The following is a 17,052-nucleotide window of genomic DNA, read 5'->3' on the forward strand; positions in this document are numbered from 1 at the left end:
TCTGTGCTGAGTTTACACGTCCTCCTCGTGCATGCGTGGGTTCCCTCCGGGGTCTCCGGCTCCCTCCCACAGTCCAAAGACATGCTTGTAAGATTAATTGGTGACTCTAAATTGCCCATAGGTGTGTGTGTGAGTGCGAAAGGTTGTTTGTCTCTATGTGTCAGCCCAGTGATTGACTGGCGACCAGTCCAGGGTGTACCCCGCCCTTTGCCCAATGACAGCTGGGATAGGCTCCAGTGGGGGGGAGGTAAAGGCAAACTCCACACAGAAAGGCCCCCTACATACCACCAAGGCTGTACCACTGTGCAGCCTTAATATATCAAACAGAATAAAACAGAAATACAACCTTTTCTGACGTTTTTCTTGTGTTTCAGAGAATCATGACCTTTTTGGTTGGTTACAGCTTGATGCTTATGAAATCAAATATAGCAAATGTTGACTTGGTCCTGTGCAATCACAGTATCTCTCTCTGTATTGTTTTTAATGAAAGTTAAAATTTGTACTTTATTACCGGAACTTAAAACTACAACTTTTCAAACATTTCTCTTGTGTTTCAGATAATCTTTCTGTTGGTAATGGCTTGATGCTGTCCTAGACCTTTGCAATACCTCACTGTGTATTAGTTTGCTAAAGATAATTTTTTTTTTTTTTTTAACTAATTTGAATATAACTGTTACAGCTGAATCTTCACGGCAGTGCAGAGGATGTCACACACATCCATAAACTATAAAACAGCAGCGTCCTCAATGATGTGATCAAACTCTGTTTCAAAACAAAACGCGTCATATTTGACCGACTTTCACAGGCCGTCGTTTAGTTTGAGGAGAGGGAGACCCCCGCTGGATAAAGACAACTGCCCCACCTGTCTGCAGTTGTGTGACACCGCCCTCTACTGGTGCTAGCGTGCAAAGACACTGAGGGCCGTTTCAGAGCTGCAATTTGAACTCAAATACTCTTTGTTACGGAGACATTTACACATGCATGTTTCTATACTGTGTAACTAAAATAAAATCATTGTTTCAGATTGTTTTAGAGGGAGACATTGCACTTAAGCATCACTAGATCAATCTGGATGCAGCCACAGTGATTTAATTAAAAAGATAAGTTTATAAATTAGACCCTACAGCTTTTTGAACAAACTAAAACATGAAATAAATAAATAAATAAACAGCTTCTTCATCATAAATAGTTTGTTGCTTAATTCTCACATCTGTAGTCTCACATTTCATGAGTGTTTGACTTTGTAATTTTGTTTTTTACAGGGTTGAAGTATCTATGTATTAATGTCTGAGTCTATATCTATACCCTGTGGTTTCATACTGCACCCGGACAATGATCCCTAACTCACACCCAAAGCTTTTGCAGGAGATAAGACCACAGAAGACCAAGGAGTCCTGGCTGTCATGAACACTCCTCCACAAACACCTGACCTCAACCCCACTGAACATTTATTGGGGAGCTTGAAGCCTGAAAAAGCAAAGCATTCTCTGACAACCCAAGAGTCTATTTCAAAGGTTGTCATATCATTTAAGCGACATCAATATAGAGAGTGATGTACTGAATATCAGCACTGCCTCGTGCCGAAGGTAATCACAGCATCATGACCTTGAGAGTTGCTTTTATACAAGTTATAAAAGCTACCAATATTAGTAAAAAAGTAACGATCAACAACAGATAAACTACTAGTTCCACAGCTTAACTGAAACTGGACTTCTGTTGCCAAGCAACCCAAACATTGTCCTGCACTCTTGCCACTTTGTGTCAAAAAGTTACCACAGAAGAGCTACTTCTTATGACGTGCTGTTTAACTTATCAAGCAACCAGTGAAATAAGAGTTTTCTGTGTGATTCAGAGGTACCAGCTTGATTAATGTGGACACACACAGGCTGCTGTGTTGTCAATTAACAGTATTCAGAACACCTGGCTGAGGCGGAGTGATACACAGAGTGAAAAGTCCAAGAGGTGTTGTTCTCTATATCAGCACTCAAGGAATGCCTCTCGTCTAGTCAGATTACTTGGTTGGAACCAACTGTTGTATAATCTGGGATAATAATCAGATATAATCAAAGTGCGTGCTGTCATTACATTACATTACAAGATATTCTGAAATGCATATACACTTTTCACATATTTATCTTTTCACTAAGGTTGTTAAAAAATATCATTAGTAATGAAAAAATGTATTAAATTCAGAACAAAATAGAAATATCTTCACTTGTGGTCTTGTGGACCCGACTGTGACTTTCAAGATGTTTTTTTTCCCTCAGGCCAATCAGCCTCTATAGGCAAATGCATTTATATACATTAATTAAAAACCACTCAGAAATGATGTGGTCAAAGTAATTCATTATATGAGGATGTTCAAAATGAGAGCTAGAAAGAGTCACTGACCACATGGTAGTTATAAGGAGAGAAAAAAAGACACCCTGGGGGATTATTATCTTAAAATGGACGTCCTGTCCAGATGGACGACCCCGTCTTTGGTTAAAGGATGAAGGCTGTTTGCTAAGCTCACAACATATTGTACAAAAGGTCAGGTAATTCCTGGGAGGAAACTGGAATGGTCATTGAATACCATTACATCGATGTCATGTGCATTCCTATTGAAACGCCACCTCCAATTTTGAGGTTTTATGCAACAAAGTAACGTCAAACTGACATTTTGACAATTTTTATTTAAGAACATTTAGATCAACCATTGAATCAGAAAAGCTTCCTTTACTCCTAACAGAACATAACTTAAGATAACTTTTCATCAGATGACCAGGTTCACAACATACATGTTTTTGGGATATATCAAACTCTTGACCTAATAACAGTTTTTTTCTGTGGCATTTTCAATGACTAGATCTCATGTCAACATACAGTGTTTCAAAACATTTGGTAAGCAATCTTTTTTTTTTATTTTTTATTAGTTAAACATTAAAATACAAGGAGAAAAGGAAAACTCCTATTCTCCCTCAATTTTAACAATATGCTTTAGCTGCCTTATAATGTTTAAAATTAGATTCAAAATCCGACTTGTTGAAAAATATCTATTACTCAGCAGTTAAAATAAAAAAACAGAATTAGACAAACTAAAAATGCCACGTCTACAAGATATGGACGGTAATTATTTTTTAAATGGATATGAATGTGACAAAGTTTTGTTACATCAAGTGCAAGCCCAAAACAAACCTATAAATGACATCTGTAATATAAAACTTGGTAAAAAATACTTATTTAAAACTGTACAATCACCAAGTACACAGAGTGAGCACATCAACCCTTATTCATTTGGCTTCAGTGGCTTCGGCCTTTGGCTCCTGGGGACAGAAAATAAGAAAGCAACACGTTATATGCATTGCTTGTTTTGGCAGTATGACAGTCATGCCTCTTTACTGTGATCATCTTTATGCTCGGTTTTACATAAACATAAACGGTGGCCTGCAAGTTTGATTAAATCAGAGTCTTTTGAGATTGAATTATTTTTATTGCAAATTAACTGGGCGGGAAAAAAGTCCAACGTTGTTAGTAAAACTCAAGAGACCAAACTTTGAATGACAGATGAGATCCGCAAGAAACCAAAACTTGAGACCTGTAAAATTTTATTCAAGATGGTAGACTGTCAATCATTCTACTTGGTTTAAGTACTTGAATTTTTATTATTTGCAGTTGATTTTATTGTTTTTAAATTTTATTGGCAGTGTGTGTTCTTATCGAATAATTTAAGGTCTAATCACACTAATAAGACAAATATTGTCCAAGGACACCTGCATTTCTTCTCACATCGTCAGGCAGATATTAGGAAAACTTTTGTTTTTCATTTTTGTGCTATAAAATTAACAATGCAAGCCCCTGAAAGATGTAATTTACATCATATTTGTTTTATTTTAACAAGAGGAATTAAACTAACATGTTTCCTGGCAAAATGACAGTAAATCCCTTCTACACTCCTTAGAGAAGTATTTTGTTTTACATATCTACCCACGACTTAGTTTAACATTACAAATATCCCTAAATAAATGAGAAAAAATATATACTGTTCTTTCTCATAAAAAGAAACAAACCTCTGCCTTGGTGCTCCCATTTTCAGCTGGTTTGGTCTTCTTTATTTTGGGTGCCTTCTGCAAATGACATATCACTTGATTAAAAACAGATTAGAACTTAGTTTGTACACAATTATCACATGCCTCAGAATAATGAGCACAATCATGTGTACCAAAACATCTAAAATGTCTCTCAAAAAAGGTATTTTCCCATTTGGCCTGAAACTGGGGCAAACTTAATTTCCTATCAAGGAACTTGAGGCCATGAATCAGTTTCACATGTGACACACAGCATACAGAGACAGCTAGTGTTATTAGTGTGTTTCATACTTTTGCAGCAACCTTTTTCTTCTCCACGGGTGCAGCCTGGGGTCTCTGCAAAACAAGAAGAATGATACTTAAAAATAGTACAAAAGACAGACACAAAAGAAAAAGATGTCAAACATTATGACAAATAAATGTTCAATTTAGCATATATTTACAATACAAATAGACAGAAAATTGGTTTATGTAAATTTTAATTTCAAAGTTGAAAATAATCCTTAGAGGAAGCTTTTGTTTGGAAATAACCAACTATTCATTGAATACAGGGTATTACCAAAGAAAAACAGCAGTCCTTCTAACAGACTGAATAATTGTGTTTCTAAGAAGCTTACCTGCGCCAGGCGAAGGGATTTCCTTTGTTGCTATTAAGATAGAAAAAAGAAGTATCTTCAGTAATAATTAGCAGACTCATTTGCCAGCTTATTAACAAATGTAACTAATTAACATATGTATAGCCCTTTAAGGTAGCAATCAGACATCCTATTAAGTTAACTTCAAATTCTGAAAACTGAAATCTAAGTAACGTGCTGTTACAGCAACATGACCACAAAATCTCAATTTTTAATCCATTGAAAAATTAAATACAATTGAAATCCTCTTGTGAAGGTGTATAATACAATAAAAGGGCATAAATATTAAAAGAATACCATAAAAAAAGTTTTTACAAACCTCATTGGAAGTTGCTTTCTGAAAAACAAACAAATAGAAAAGCAAAAATTAAAATCTTAATTCCAGTATGATATCTAAAGCCATACAAGAAACTAATTTTTTTATTTTTAAAAAAAAATTTAAATAACAGACTTTAAACAATTCAGCAGAGATGTACAGGCAGAAATAATGAACACAAAACGGAAAGACTGATAAACAAACGACCGCTAATGTATCAATTCTGAACGTCACAAAGAACTTCCCGCCCATATTTGAATTCAAACTCGGGCTGTCCTGTCACCATGACAGCGCCTTGGCGCCCTGACAGCTTCCTTTGTTTTGTATCAGTGTGCGCCGACAGACAGCTGTTGGGAAACTGATAAGATTACTACTTTACTAATCTGTAGCTGCCGCCATATTATATATGCAGCCAAGCGTAAGCCTGTTCAGATTGAAAACAAATTAAAATGTAATTTGGTAAGATTTAATAAAGAACCCGTTATTCAATTTTTAATATATAAATATATATATATTTTTTATACATCAAAAATACATTAATTTTATTAAATACCACCCCCTGCCGCGCGATATGTAAACGCAAAACGTACTGTAAACTACAGTCTAGATCAAAAATACTATTAATAAACGAGACAAACTATCAACATTTCACATTGCTGCGTTCGGGTATTTACTAAAACGCAAAATAATAAAAAATAATGTCAGTCGAGTTGGATAACCTAAGGTTATAGTTGATCAAATCAAACGTGCTGACGAAATATTAAACCCGTTTTAAATCGACGTGCATAAACAACCCTGACTATTCTTATTCAAAACACAGTTTAAAAAAAATTGCGAAAAATTTGCCAAATCCCCTCCCCCCACTCCTTCCTCAAATTTGCAGGTTGTGCTTCAACTTAAATTGATTGCTAATTTCTCATTCGCCATTAGTTTATTGAGATCACAAGTTATGCCTTTAGATTGACATGACAGTTGCACATTTACAGCGCGTGGAAAGTTTCCTGCCGCGTCTAACCTGTCAAGATCCCCCCCCAGCCCACTGTCAGGAGGGAAAAGACAAGCGGTGCAGGATATGTTGCACGGCGCAATGTCAACGGCTGCACTAGTCCGGTCTTTGCCGCAGGGCGTGAAATTATAATAATGTACGTTATCCGTCGTGTTAAACTTGGTAAAAGGCATCTATATTTACTGCCTGGACTAAAAAACTTTAATTTTCGACTGACGGGAGGATGCCTAAACAGGTCTCTGCTGTCCGCCATGGCAGTAACATTTGTTAGGGATGATGACGTTCCTCTGATGCAGAAATATCAAACGCAGCCTAACGTTGAGCTCAAGTTAACCACACGGACCTAATGCACTGAGTTTAAAATAAAAAATAAAATAAAAATCTTACCTTTGCTTTGCCCATGTTGTTGACAGGAAATGAACAGAAAGCTCACAAAAATACAACCGCTTAAACGAGCTTTTCTCGGGGAGATAACGGACGACAACCGACCGTTAGCAGAGTAAAATGGCGAATGTATAATGCAAACGAATGTTTTTGTAGTTTATACACTGAAATATAAGAACTAAACCGGTTCGAACCAGTTTTGTATTTCGATGGCTGTCATTGGATGCAAATGTGTCACGTGGTTTTAGGCGCCACCCATTCGTTAAAGAGGCAGGGTGATACTTGGGGAGCAGCCTGAGAAAATACCGGTCAGAGTCGCAGGGAGGCGCTGTATGTTACGATTCTGATTGATGATTGTGATGGGTAAATAATTTACTTCAATCATAGGTAGGTCAATTTCAAGCGCATTTCTTTTACGCTATGAATCAGATGAAAGCAACTTGCTCATTACCATCGTGCTCACAAATCTCAGCAGAGAAAAGCACTGGTGGAATGTAATTTTACACAAGTATAAATTTAAGGTATTTTTACTTACTCCCCCCCCCCCTCCATTTTGCTACTTTATACCTCTGTTCCACTACCTTTCAAAGGAAGATTGTTTTTGTCCTAGTGTATTTGGTTCATAGATACAGTTAATTACTTTTTAAATCAACAGTAAAACAGGTGATTAGAGTTAATATCAGTTCTAACTGTACAAAATGAGAATGCTGCTAATTATTAATATTTAAGTTATAATAAAATCATTTATGTATGATCAACACAATGGGATACTTCTATGCAGTTGTATTGCTACTTTGACTTGTTTCTTCTATGTATAAAGGTGATAGCAAGTTTATGAAAATGGCGAGAATAGGATGAACACTGGGTTGGACAATACTTGTTTGCTCAGACCGTACTTCTTAAATGAGAATTGTATCAATTTTTCTTTTTCCCCACAGTGATTCAATTACATTTCATGTTCAGCTTAGTATATATATCTTTTTTTTTTTTTAAACAATAATGTATTGTTGAGGAATGGAGGGAGGCATTTTCTGAATATGAAGTCCTTTGTTTTTCCCAAATTAACAAATATCAATAAACATAGTGTTAGACAAAATATGATCTTTTCTCACATAAGATAATTGACAGGGAGTCATAGTTTGGCATTTTTCTGCAACAAGAGTCAAAACATGAGATACAGATGCATTTAAAAAGTGGAGGCAAGAACTGGAACAAATTACCAAAGATAGCCATTGACAAGTGGTACATGAGTTCAAAGTAATGAATCACATCTCACATACAGTAATTACTTTATTCTGTTTAAGAAAGCTGGTCAAAATGTAGTTACGTCATTAACATCACACTCACCAAACAAACAACTGGACTGATTCATATAAATCTGGATGGAATCGCCTCTAAAACACTGAATCCCTGGCTTTCACTCATAGAATTTCAACTTCCAATCAATGGCATGCGTTTCACAAACAATTTACACATTTTTAAACTAAATCTTGACCAGTCATTTCCACATATTAGACTTTTTTTAATCTACAATCATAAATATCACACTTATACTACAGCCCCATAGGGGTAAAATTGCCCTCTCATCTTGTACAAATCAGCAACACAAAGAAATCATTCCCAATAACTGTTCCCTCTTCCTTTCTTCCCCACAGAAGCCCTTTTAGAAAGAGGACAGGAGAGGTTTCATCCCCACTTGAACATGGGGTTTGTTTTCAGAGCCTTCCTAGGCCACCACGGCTTCGCTCATTAAGTCATTAAAGAAAGAGTCTCTCTTGTGCTTTAGTGCTTCTAAGAAGTCTTGAATTCGTTCCTCCCTGCAGGCGGTGTAGTGCAGCAGTCCCTCTTGTCTTCTCTGGGCGTCGGCAGGCTTACCATTCCCATGATGCTGCAGGTGCTCTGCTACACAGGCACGGTCCGCCTCCAGCTGCTGTAAGGCCTGATGATCTCGATGGAGGTCTCTGGCTTTCTATAATACCACACACATTAAAATAACTGTTACTCATGTAGTAGTTGGACTGTTGTTACTAAAACTATAAAACTAAATTAATGCAGTCACTACATTTACACTTCACAAACTTATACCAAATCATACTGGCATAACTAATTATTATCACAGCCTTTGCACCTGTTGGACAACACTAATGTTACTTGCAGAGGTTGGACAAAATTCTAATAACATTTGACAGAGATGTTTTTTGCAATTGTAAGTCATCAATTTAGTAAATTTTTTGGAAATATTTTAATGTAGCAATCATCCTATGAAAACAATATTGCTGAAACTAGTGTACCTTAAAATAACAATCAAAGGGGCGCTGGTTTAGCTCAGCTGGCAGAGCAGGCGCCCGTGTACCGAGGCTACCGAGGCAGGTTTGACTCCTGGTCTGTCGATCATTTGGTGCGTGTCTTCCCCCACTTTCTACTCCCCACATTTCCTGTCTCTCTTCAGCTATCCTTTAAATAAAGGCAAAAGCCAAAAAAAAAAAATAATAATAATAATAAAAAAAATAAAATCATTATGATGTAACGCTGACTTAGGGCTGGGTGATATATCACGATATAAGATTTTTCATATCTGGATCACGATCATGTTTTCTGGTAATTTAACAAATAAGTAGTCTTTATGAAATAACCACATGTTAAAGCCTATTTTTGGATAATCCTGTGTGAATTAAATACATGACAAATAAAAAGAACTGAGTTTCCGTTTTCGCTTAGGATGTCCTAGGAGTCCTTTTCTGCACGTTAACGTCCATGTTGATAAACAGCGCCTCCCTCTATGGTTCGCTCCAGACTCACTCCCACGTGCAAGCATTAGAACGTAAAGCGCTGTCAAAATGACGTAAAAATTGCTGTAAAGCAGTTTAACCGCTGGTTTTGTGACATCACGATAAAGATGATATAGAAAAACACATATGATAGACATTTTCATATTATTTTAATGATATATATCGTCATATTGCCCAGTACTAACCTTGCCTGTTCCTGCACTATGTAACGGGGTTTAAATAGGTCTGATCTCCCCGAAGAAGTTAGGCATTATGTTTAAGCAGACAGGTCTCGGACGTAAACGCCTCCCATTTCCTGTCTTAGTTTCTCTCCGTGCCACATTACATTACTTTGGGTTTTAAACAGATAAAGCAGTCATGCAGAAAATGATAAAAAAATATGTATTTATAGTTCCAGAGACACAGGACCGGATTTTGGTATCAGAAGTGTTCTGGTGTCCGTTTATAGTGCGTATATATAGCCCGAGTAGGATTGACCAATTACCGAAAAGACTGTATCAGCAGGCTTTGGTTGCAGGCAGGAAAAACAGTCTGTTTGAAAAGCAAAAGTGGCAGAGTGCAATCTGCCATAATACAATCAGATAATGCAGCTAACACTCGTTTATCTCCCACTGTAACTACAGCTCTATTCTTGCTTCTGTATTTGCTGGTCGGACTGCTAACAATGCAGCACACAGCAAAGGAAGTCTCGGCCGGAGGTCCTTAATCCTAACCGCCGGCTACACCAGAAGCCGCGAAAAGCAGAGGATAACAGAGAAAGTTTTGTGCACTACAGGTATCACTACATATTCACTTTAACATGGTCAGCGCAAACAAAAAAAAAATCAAATACTACCTCTTGAATTGAATCAATACCTTTAGCAGGGTCTCAAAAACAAACATTATGACCCCCTGCAAAGTTTTATTTACTGCAAGGCCTTTCTAAGATATCAGTGAGTACTGTAGTTGTGACGGCAAACACACTGTGTCTCAATGTGAGCCTTACCTGAATGGATTTGTGATTTAACTGAAATTGGAGAATGGCTTCACAGAGGTTCCAGAAAGAGTACTCGGGCCACAGAACGGACTGAAACACTAGACAGGAGTGGGAAGTCTGCAGAAAGGAAGATCAGTGTAAGTATCAGAGGAGAAGCTGTTAAGTGCTTTGTAGTATTTTGTATTAACTTAATCACATTTGGTCAATTTGGTTATAACCATACCATAGATTGCATCCCTTGGAGGATAACACCACATTTTTACAGGCATTAAAGCAATTATTAAAGGAGCAACTCGCCCCTGGAAAAAGCCAGTCAGTCAAAGCTGGTGTTCTCTGTAATCGATGGAAGCAATAATATTCTAAATTGGAGCCATAACTGGGGAGAAAGTTGTACAAACAGCTTGTGATTTCGCCCATTCTACATTCCCACAACACCCAGCATGCATTGCGCCCCTCCCTCTGAAAGGAACGGCCCAGCGAGGGACGCTGGAGTGAAATACTACTGTCTCTATTTTGAACGAGAAAAGACATCGGAGTTGGGCGTCCTAGATTGAGGAAGTGTAGTTTAGCAAGCTCCCTGGTTTTCCAGGGCCCGTTGGAGAAGTGGATAGCGTCCTCCAAAGGCACAGAGCGAAACTGCATTTTTCCCCTACCATAGTGGCATTAGCTCCCCATAATAGCATGATAGGACTGAGGTTGAAAATAGGCAGACTGGCCCTTTAAAGAACAGTATCTGAAAGTTTAAGTTTCTTAGAGTGCGTCATAGATGGCAGATTGCAATTAACCCTTTATTAAAAATACAATCTATATTTGTAACATCTAATGGATAATTCTCATCATTCTTACATTACTTACTTACTCTCAGCTCTTTTTGTTGGCAACAAAGAGCCTCCTGGGCATCATCTACATAAACCAAAAGCCTTGTTTAAAAATCTCACTTGGAGCAACTGAGCCTGAAATACAAGTCGAACTGGCAGCGTGCCTGTTCTAGAAAGAATACATCACTTCCTAACTTCAATGATCACCAAACACTAAACCAAAACCTGGGAATTTAAATCTCAGATCTTACTTTGCTGGCTTCAAAGTTTAGGTGAGATCCGTCAAGGGGAATTTCAAAGACAAGAACTGTGAATTTTTCATGCATCTTTTCACATCATCACCTGCCAAAGAAGGAAGTCGCTGAGGCGCACCTCTCCAGACGTGCGGATGAGCAGATCAGGATTGGGAGAATTATTGCTGTACAAACACTCACTCAGCAGTGCCTCTGAAACATCACTGAGCATGACAGAAACACACAAACACAGTATTGTTAAAGTTATAGCTTACTTTGTGTATGTCTATGTCAGCTTAAAGGTGTTGTTTGGGAATCAAGAGGATTAAGTCAGTATTGTCCGTCCCAGTATTTACCTTGCTTTGATCAGGCCCTCCTCCACTCCCCAGGCCATTTCTCTGACTGCATTTGTGATTTCATATCTTGACGTGTAGGCAAAACACACGTTTAGGAAACATCTGCAAAACAAGCATTTGTATCGATTTGTTTATTCACAAAGTATAAAATATAATCTCTCTATGTCAAGCTAAAGTCATAGCAACGAATAAAGATACATAAATACACATACTTATTGTGGGATTTAGTAGTATTCACGGCTTTGGCAATAAGCTGCTGAAGGTCAAGTGGCAGCATGTTCAAGTCACCCAGCACCCGGATACACACACCATGCTTCTCCAGGTTATCCCTAAAGAAGGGGAGAGACAGGAGAGGTGTATGGATGATGAGAAAAAGCTAGACAAACATAAAGAAGAACAGGGAGAACAAGAAGACTTCTCTATTCGTGCAAAGCTGCTGAAACGTGTCTGTCTGCATTTCAAAGCCGGAGATACATAAAGGTGCACAAACACAGGAATTTCCACTGCTTAGTCAGTGAGTTAAGTTTCCTTGAAGCAGTCTGCAGCACAATCTAAAGGTGGCTTGTCAACATTATCCACCGTCCATCGTAAACCATCCTCTTGCTGGCAGCGGCCTTGTAGTCGTGCTAACAAGTTTTGTAAGATTATCTAAATACATATTTTAAAATTGTGGTTGTACGAAATGTAACCTGTGTCAGGAAAAATCAAGGGTCTTTCCAGTAGTTTACACTTATATGATGATAAATTCTTGACAGTGTTACTGCTTTAGGGAAAATGTATCTTTGGTAAAGGAAGCACAGAGACGGGGTGAAACCAGCAGGTGGCAAGCAACACAAGTATCAGCCTAGATATTTTCAAGACTGCCACAAACATTGGAACCAGTAGACTTAGACACTGCTACCATAATGTCTTTTGAAAGCATTTAACAACTCCGTGAATTTAATGAAGAACCATATGCGGCCTAAAGCCAAAAAGCTACTTAGTATAGATTAACAAAAGGTTTATTTTCATTGTGCAAAATTATCAAGCAAGTCTGGTTCTATCAAGAGTAGTATTTTTGGGCCAACATCTAGTGTTCATTTGTGGAAGTGCAAATGAACACATGTCCATATTAGCTTTAACTGACACCTTAATAGTTGTTGATTGTAGGGATGCACGGTGTTATCGGTATCTGCAGATTATGGCTTGAAAATTACACATTAAAAAAAAACACTGTATAATGTTATTTCTCCATCTGCCAGTGGGCCACTACAATAAGAGTAGGCGTGAAATCAGTTCCACTACAGGGGAGACTTGATGTTCTCTGCAATTAGGTGGAAAAAGGATGTGCCTACTATATTGGTATTGAAATCTGCAATTGGCAAACGGCAAAAAGTGTTGGGAAATATCAGCAAAAAAAGCCAACATCGTGCATCCCTAGTTGATCTGCTTAAATAAGTTTTTTTTTTTTTTTTTTTACATATACATATGTATTTGCACTAAGTTACAGTATAACACTTAACAAAATCCACAGCTGAAAAGTAGATTTCCTGGTGTATTGCAGGGAAAAAGTCAGTGTCTGCCAAAATAGCAATGGAAATAATTGATATTATGCACTTAGTCACAAGTCAGCCTTTTTTCCTTAGGCCATCCTGGCATCTAACCACAGTTTATCCTGCTCAGTGGCCGGAGCAGTGGGAGCTGTGTTCTGTCAGTGTTGTCAGCTGTTGCTGTGTTAAAAAAAACCCTCAGTTTTGTTGCTTTGAAATGCATATATGAACTTAATAATTTCAAAGCGTGACACTGGCCTTTTGAAGAAGGTCTTGTTACAAATGGCTACGTACCACCAATGTAAAGCCTGGTTCATTCTTGCAAAGACTGAAACTGAAACCTACACCAGTCCACTTTAAGGAAGCTGTGAATCATATGATGCAGAAAATGTGACTTGTCCCACAAGAAATGGGAATCTGAAAATATGTATCTTAAACCTTTGAATTCCTTAACTTAAACTTAAACCCACCGTTCCTCCAACAGCTTCACAAATTTCTGCTTGGCCAGCTCCATCAGCCCGTCCACCTCGTCTTTAGTGCGTTTAAAGTTCTCGATGCTGAAGGCGTACACTGTGACCTCTGGGATGCTCAGATGCTTACACCAACGTAACGTCTGAAATTGATGGGAACAGGGGTTACACGACCATGAGCAACCTTTTTATGGCAGGATGACGTGTTCAACATAAGCTTTAATGTGAACACAAACTCACCTCTGCCAGCTTGTTGAAGCCCTGCATATGCCCTTCCTGCCGCTCCATGTTTTTCTTTCGTGCAAAACGACGGTTTCCATCCATGATGAAGGCCACATGTTTGGGCATGGGTCCAGCCTGGAAGACACAATGCCGATCAGGAAGGTAAGGAGAGATATATTATATTTATTATGCATATAATATGATAATGACAGGGACTTTAACCAAATTTACCAAGAAAACACCTTTTAAACCACCAGTTAAAGTGGCAACAATTATGATAAGTTGTTTTCAGGCAAACATACCCTCTGGTGGTACCTTCTAAAATGTGAATATTTCCCTGTCTTGTGTAAGTGGACATTGAACAACTTTATCAAGTTATTATTGTTTCATTCTTGACCTTAAAAATGGTATTTTGGAAACAAAATCTCCACCAAAGTTCCATTTAAAAACTTTTGTCACAGGTTTCAACTGCATCTCACAGTATTCATCTGCTTAGGACATTTAATAAACTTCCATCTGATTATGAGTGTTGTGAAATTAAGTTGAAAGTTGGGGAACATGTATATTATGGCAATTTGGGCAGTTAAAATAAGCTTCTTTAAGACATTGACTCGGGTTCTTTGATTCCTGCAAAAATTCCCAGAAATGTTTAGAACAAAAAATATTCCATTTTAATTTTGCCTTTGCCTTTTTTCTTTTTTATTTCAACAGTAGTTTCTATCCATGTATCCAGAAATAACATCTCCATACTCGTTTATACAACACTAAAAAAATAAAAACACAATTGTTGGATGAAAAAACATAAAATAGTACAATGTCACGGTAGAAATTAAGTTGATAATAAGAACAAATTTCAGGTTTTAGTACAAATTAAACTGATGAAACAGTGGCACAGCTTGAGACATAAGTTTAAACCATTTTCAACTGTGGAGTGATTTTTTATTTATATTTCATCTACCAGGTTAGAAGAGTCTGTATGTATTATGAAAATATCTTCAGAACTTCAGTAAATTTTAAACACATGAGAGGCTAAAAGTGGGGTTAGGCAAAGAGGTATAAAAAATACATATTTAGCTTACCTTCAGGATATTGGCTGAAATCTTTTCCAGTAGGTTTAATTCGCCTTCTCTTATCCACGACATTTTAGGGCTTTAAATTGTCTAAAAAATAAGCGATTCAAATGGTTTTAAAAGGTTGTTGACTGCCAATGTTATAATCCACCCTTTGTTGCTGTTCCTTCGACAAGAAAAATACCTTATTAACATGTCATTCCAAAAAACATTTCATCTTCCATGCAGCAAGTGATTGATTTCACCGTTAACTGCCAGCCTGTCTCACGAGACATGCAGTAAAGCCAGCTCCTACTAACTGCTATGAGGCTGTACAGGCACGAGTCTACTCTCACACCGTCCAGAAAACACGAACTGTTAATGGAAAGTGCTTCATTCATTCAAACTATTAAACCGCACTATGTTCTACTCTTAAAATTGCTACAATTTTATGACATCTCACATACCTTCCAACTCACAGCTTTTACGATGACGATGACTTCCGCATTGGAGTAAAGTGACGTAGTGGCAGGGTGACGACTTCCTGTCAGGGGTTGGTAGATTTTTAAGCCATGTGGATTGACTGTACGCAAGGCTGTACATCCATGACTTTTCATATATTGATTTTAGTCCATTATTTGACAAAAATTAACCTAAACAAGGCTAAAACTAAAGGTATGATCTTATCAACATTTTCTGAAAGAAAAGTAGGAATATCAGAGAGCAAAAATACAATAAAAAGTATTTATATATATAGTTTATAATGTCTATATTGCACTCGATGCACCCTACATTTTCCATGAGTTTAAATGGATAATGGATAACTTGTTTACAGTGTAAACAGTGTTAAGTGTTGAAAATAAGAGTAATAATTAGAATAAGAAAAAGTACTGAAATGATCACATAATTGATTCATTTTGATTATTAATTAAACCAAATTTAAAATTTAAAGTATTCATAAAATAACATTGGCTACTTTAATGGTACACGTTGTGTTGTCCTCCTATAGGGGGTAATAATCCTTTATAAGAACACATTTTTATACCCTATAGAATATAGAATAATGTCATTAGCATAACAACAAAAAGAGAAGTTGTGTTTTTGAGAAAAGGGCCTGACGGGAGACAATGGGACCAAGTAGAACTTCAAGGAACATTAGATATAGGCTGAGGGTGAGGGAGAGTTGTCGAGACCCTGAAGGATCTGTTGCATAGATATGAGGAAAACCAGTTTATCCCATGGTCATTAAGGTCATTAATTAAGTCATTAATATTTAGCCAATTGTATTTATTTGCAAAAGTAATAAAATAGACAATGAACACATAGCATTAAATGATGTGCGGGTGAAATTAAAAAACAAAAACTAAGAAAAACAATCTAATGGGCTACTCAGACATAAAAAATCTTACCAAAAAGAAAAAGAAAAATTCTAAAATTCAATTGCATCAGTAAAGACAGGAAAATAAAGCTAGATGGATAAATAGATAGATAAGATAAAAGCTATTAATGACACATCATGTAACCTGTTGCTTACAGTCACGTCACATATGTTGTTAGGTTAATGAAATACGCTTCAAGGCTGAATTTATACTTGGAGAGGAGGGACACACAATTTACTGACCTGCTTAACACTATTTATCATAATCTTAGCTTTATTGTTATAAATATTATACATACATTCTTTATTCATTTTTTTGATCAGCTCTTTAACACACTGGGACCTAACATTGAGCTCATCCCATATTGGTTCAACCCATCGACTGTGGCCCAACCTGACACATGCCAATATTTGCATATCTGCAGTGTAGTTCCGCCTTCGGCCTCTGGGGTGTGACAGCAAGTTCATCAACAGTTCCGTCGGACTTTTTTTAATGGAAAAGAAGAAGTTTCAGATTTTGGGGGGTGAGGGGCTGGCCTTTTTTGTTCCGCTGGAGAATCCTGCTTGAACGGAGAGCAGGAGCACAACAGAACGAGCAGAAATCACAGCGCCGCGGACATTCGCCGAAATAAGGGCGCCGGGAGGGATCACACTGCCCCGCGAGCAAAGAGCCGTTAGAAACCAGACGGCGTCTCCCTCCAGCTCTGCCGTTACTAGCTGTAGGGTCAACGGGCAGACAAGCAACAGACGCCGTTAGCCTCAACTCCTCTGCGGGTCTGGGGGGTTCTGGCAGGGGCAGGGGGCGGGGGTACACCGAGAAAGGA

The 17,052-nt window shown here is 37.6% G+C and overlaps 1 protein-coding gene and 1 long non-coding RNA gene across 4 annotated transcripts; both read right to left on the minus strand.

Moving 5' to 3' along the window:
* Positions 1–2,655: 2,655 nt before the first annotated feature.
* LOC138584317 (uncharacterized) lies at positions 2,656–6,585 on the minus strand. Its single transcript, XR_011305440.1, has 6 exons — positions 6,412–6,585; positions 5,022–5,039; positions 4,685–4,714; positions 4,359–4,403; positions 4,050–4,106; positions 2,656–3,305 (listed from the first exon to the last, which is right to left on the minus strand). It is a non-coding gene; the product is annotated as an uncharacterized lncRNA (long non-coding RNA).
* Positions 6,586–7,277: 692 nt separating this feature from the next.
* On the minus strand, positions 7,278–15,350 carry dhdds (dehydrodolichyl diphosphate synthase). 3 transcript variants are annotated; one of them, XM_069656332.1, is made up of 9 exons: positions 15,318–15,350; positions 14,881–14,961; positions 13,820–13,936; positions 13,580–13,722; positions 11,793–11,909; positions 11,581–11,682; positions 11,334–11,448; positions 10,183–10,290; positions 7,278–8,377 (listed from the first exon to the last, which is right to left on the minus strand). In XM_069656332.1, the coding sequence occupies exons 2-9, from the start codon at positions 14,941–14,943 to the stop codon at positions 8,135–8,137; spliced, it is 1,008 nt and encodes a 335-aa protein (XP_069512433.1). In that variant the 5' UTR covers positions 14,944–14,961; positions 15,318–15,350; the 3' UTR covers positions 7,278–8,134. The 3 variants fall into 3 exon arrangements, with proteins under 3 accessions (XP_069512433.1, XP_069512434.1, XP_069512432.1); XM_069656333.1 differs by having other exon boundaries at positions 15,330–15,345; XM_069656331.1 differs by having other exon boundaries at positions 14,881–15,319.
* Positions 15,351–17,052: the final 1,702 nt, after the last annotated feature.

Source organism: Semicossyphus pulcher, unplaced genomic scaffold (assembly GCF_022749685.1).
Source record: "Semicossyphus pulcher isolate SPU_LCO1_2020_fin unplaced genomic scaffold, fSemPul1.0.p SCAF_9, whole genome shotgun sequence".
NCBI lineage: Eukaryota > Metazoa > Chordata > Actinopteri > Labriformes > Labridae > Semicossyphus > Semicossyphus pulcher.

Bases quoted from the DNA above. Each gene is read 5' to 3' on its own strand.
- dhdds (XM_069656332.1), bottom strand. From the start codon at position 14,943: ATGTCGTGGATAAGAGAAGGCGAATTAAACCTACTGGAAAAGATTTCA. The intron at 10,291-11,333 runs GTGATGATGTGA...TCCTTTCTGCAG, and splicing joins GCGACTTCCTTCTTTGGCAG to ACTTCCCACTCCTGTCTAGT. The intron at 8,378-10,182 runs GTAAGGCTCACA...GTGGTATTATAG, and splicing joins TAAATCACAAATCCATTCAG to AAAGCCAGAGACCTCCATCG.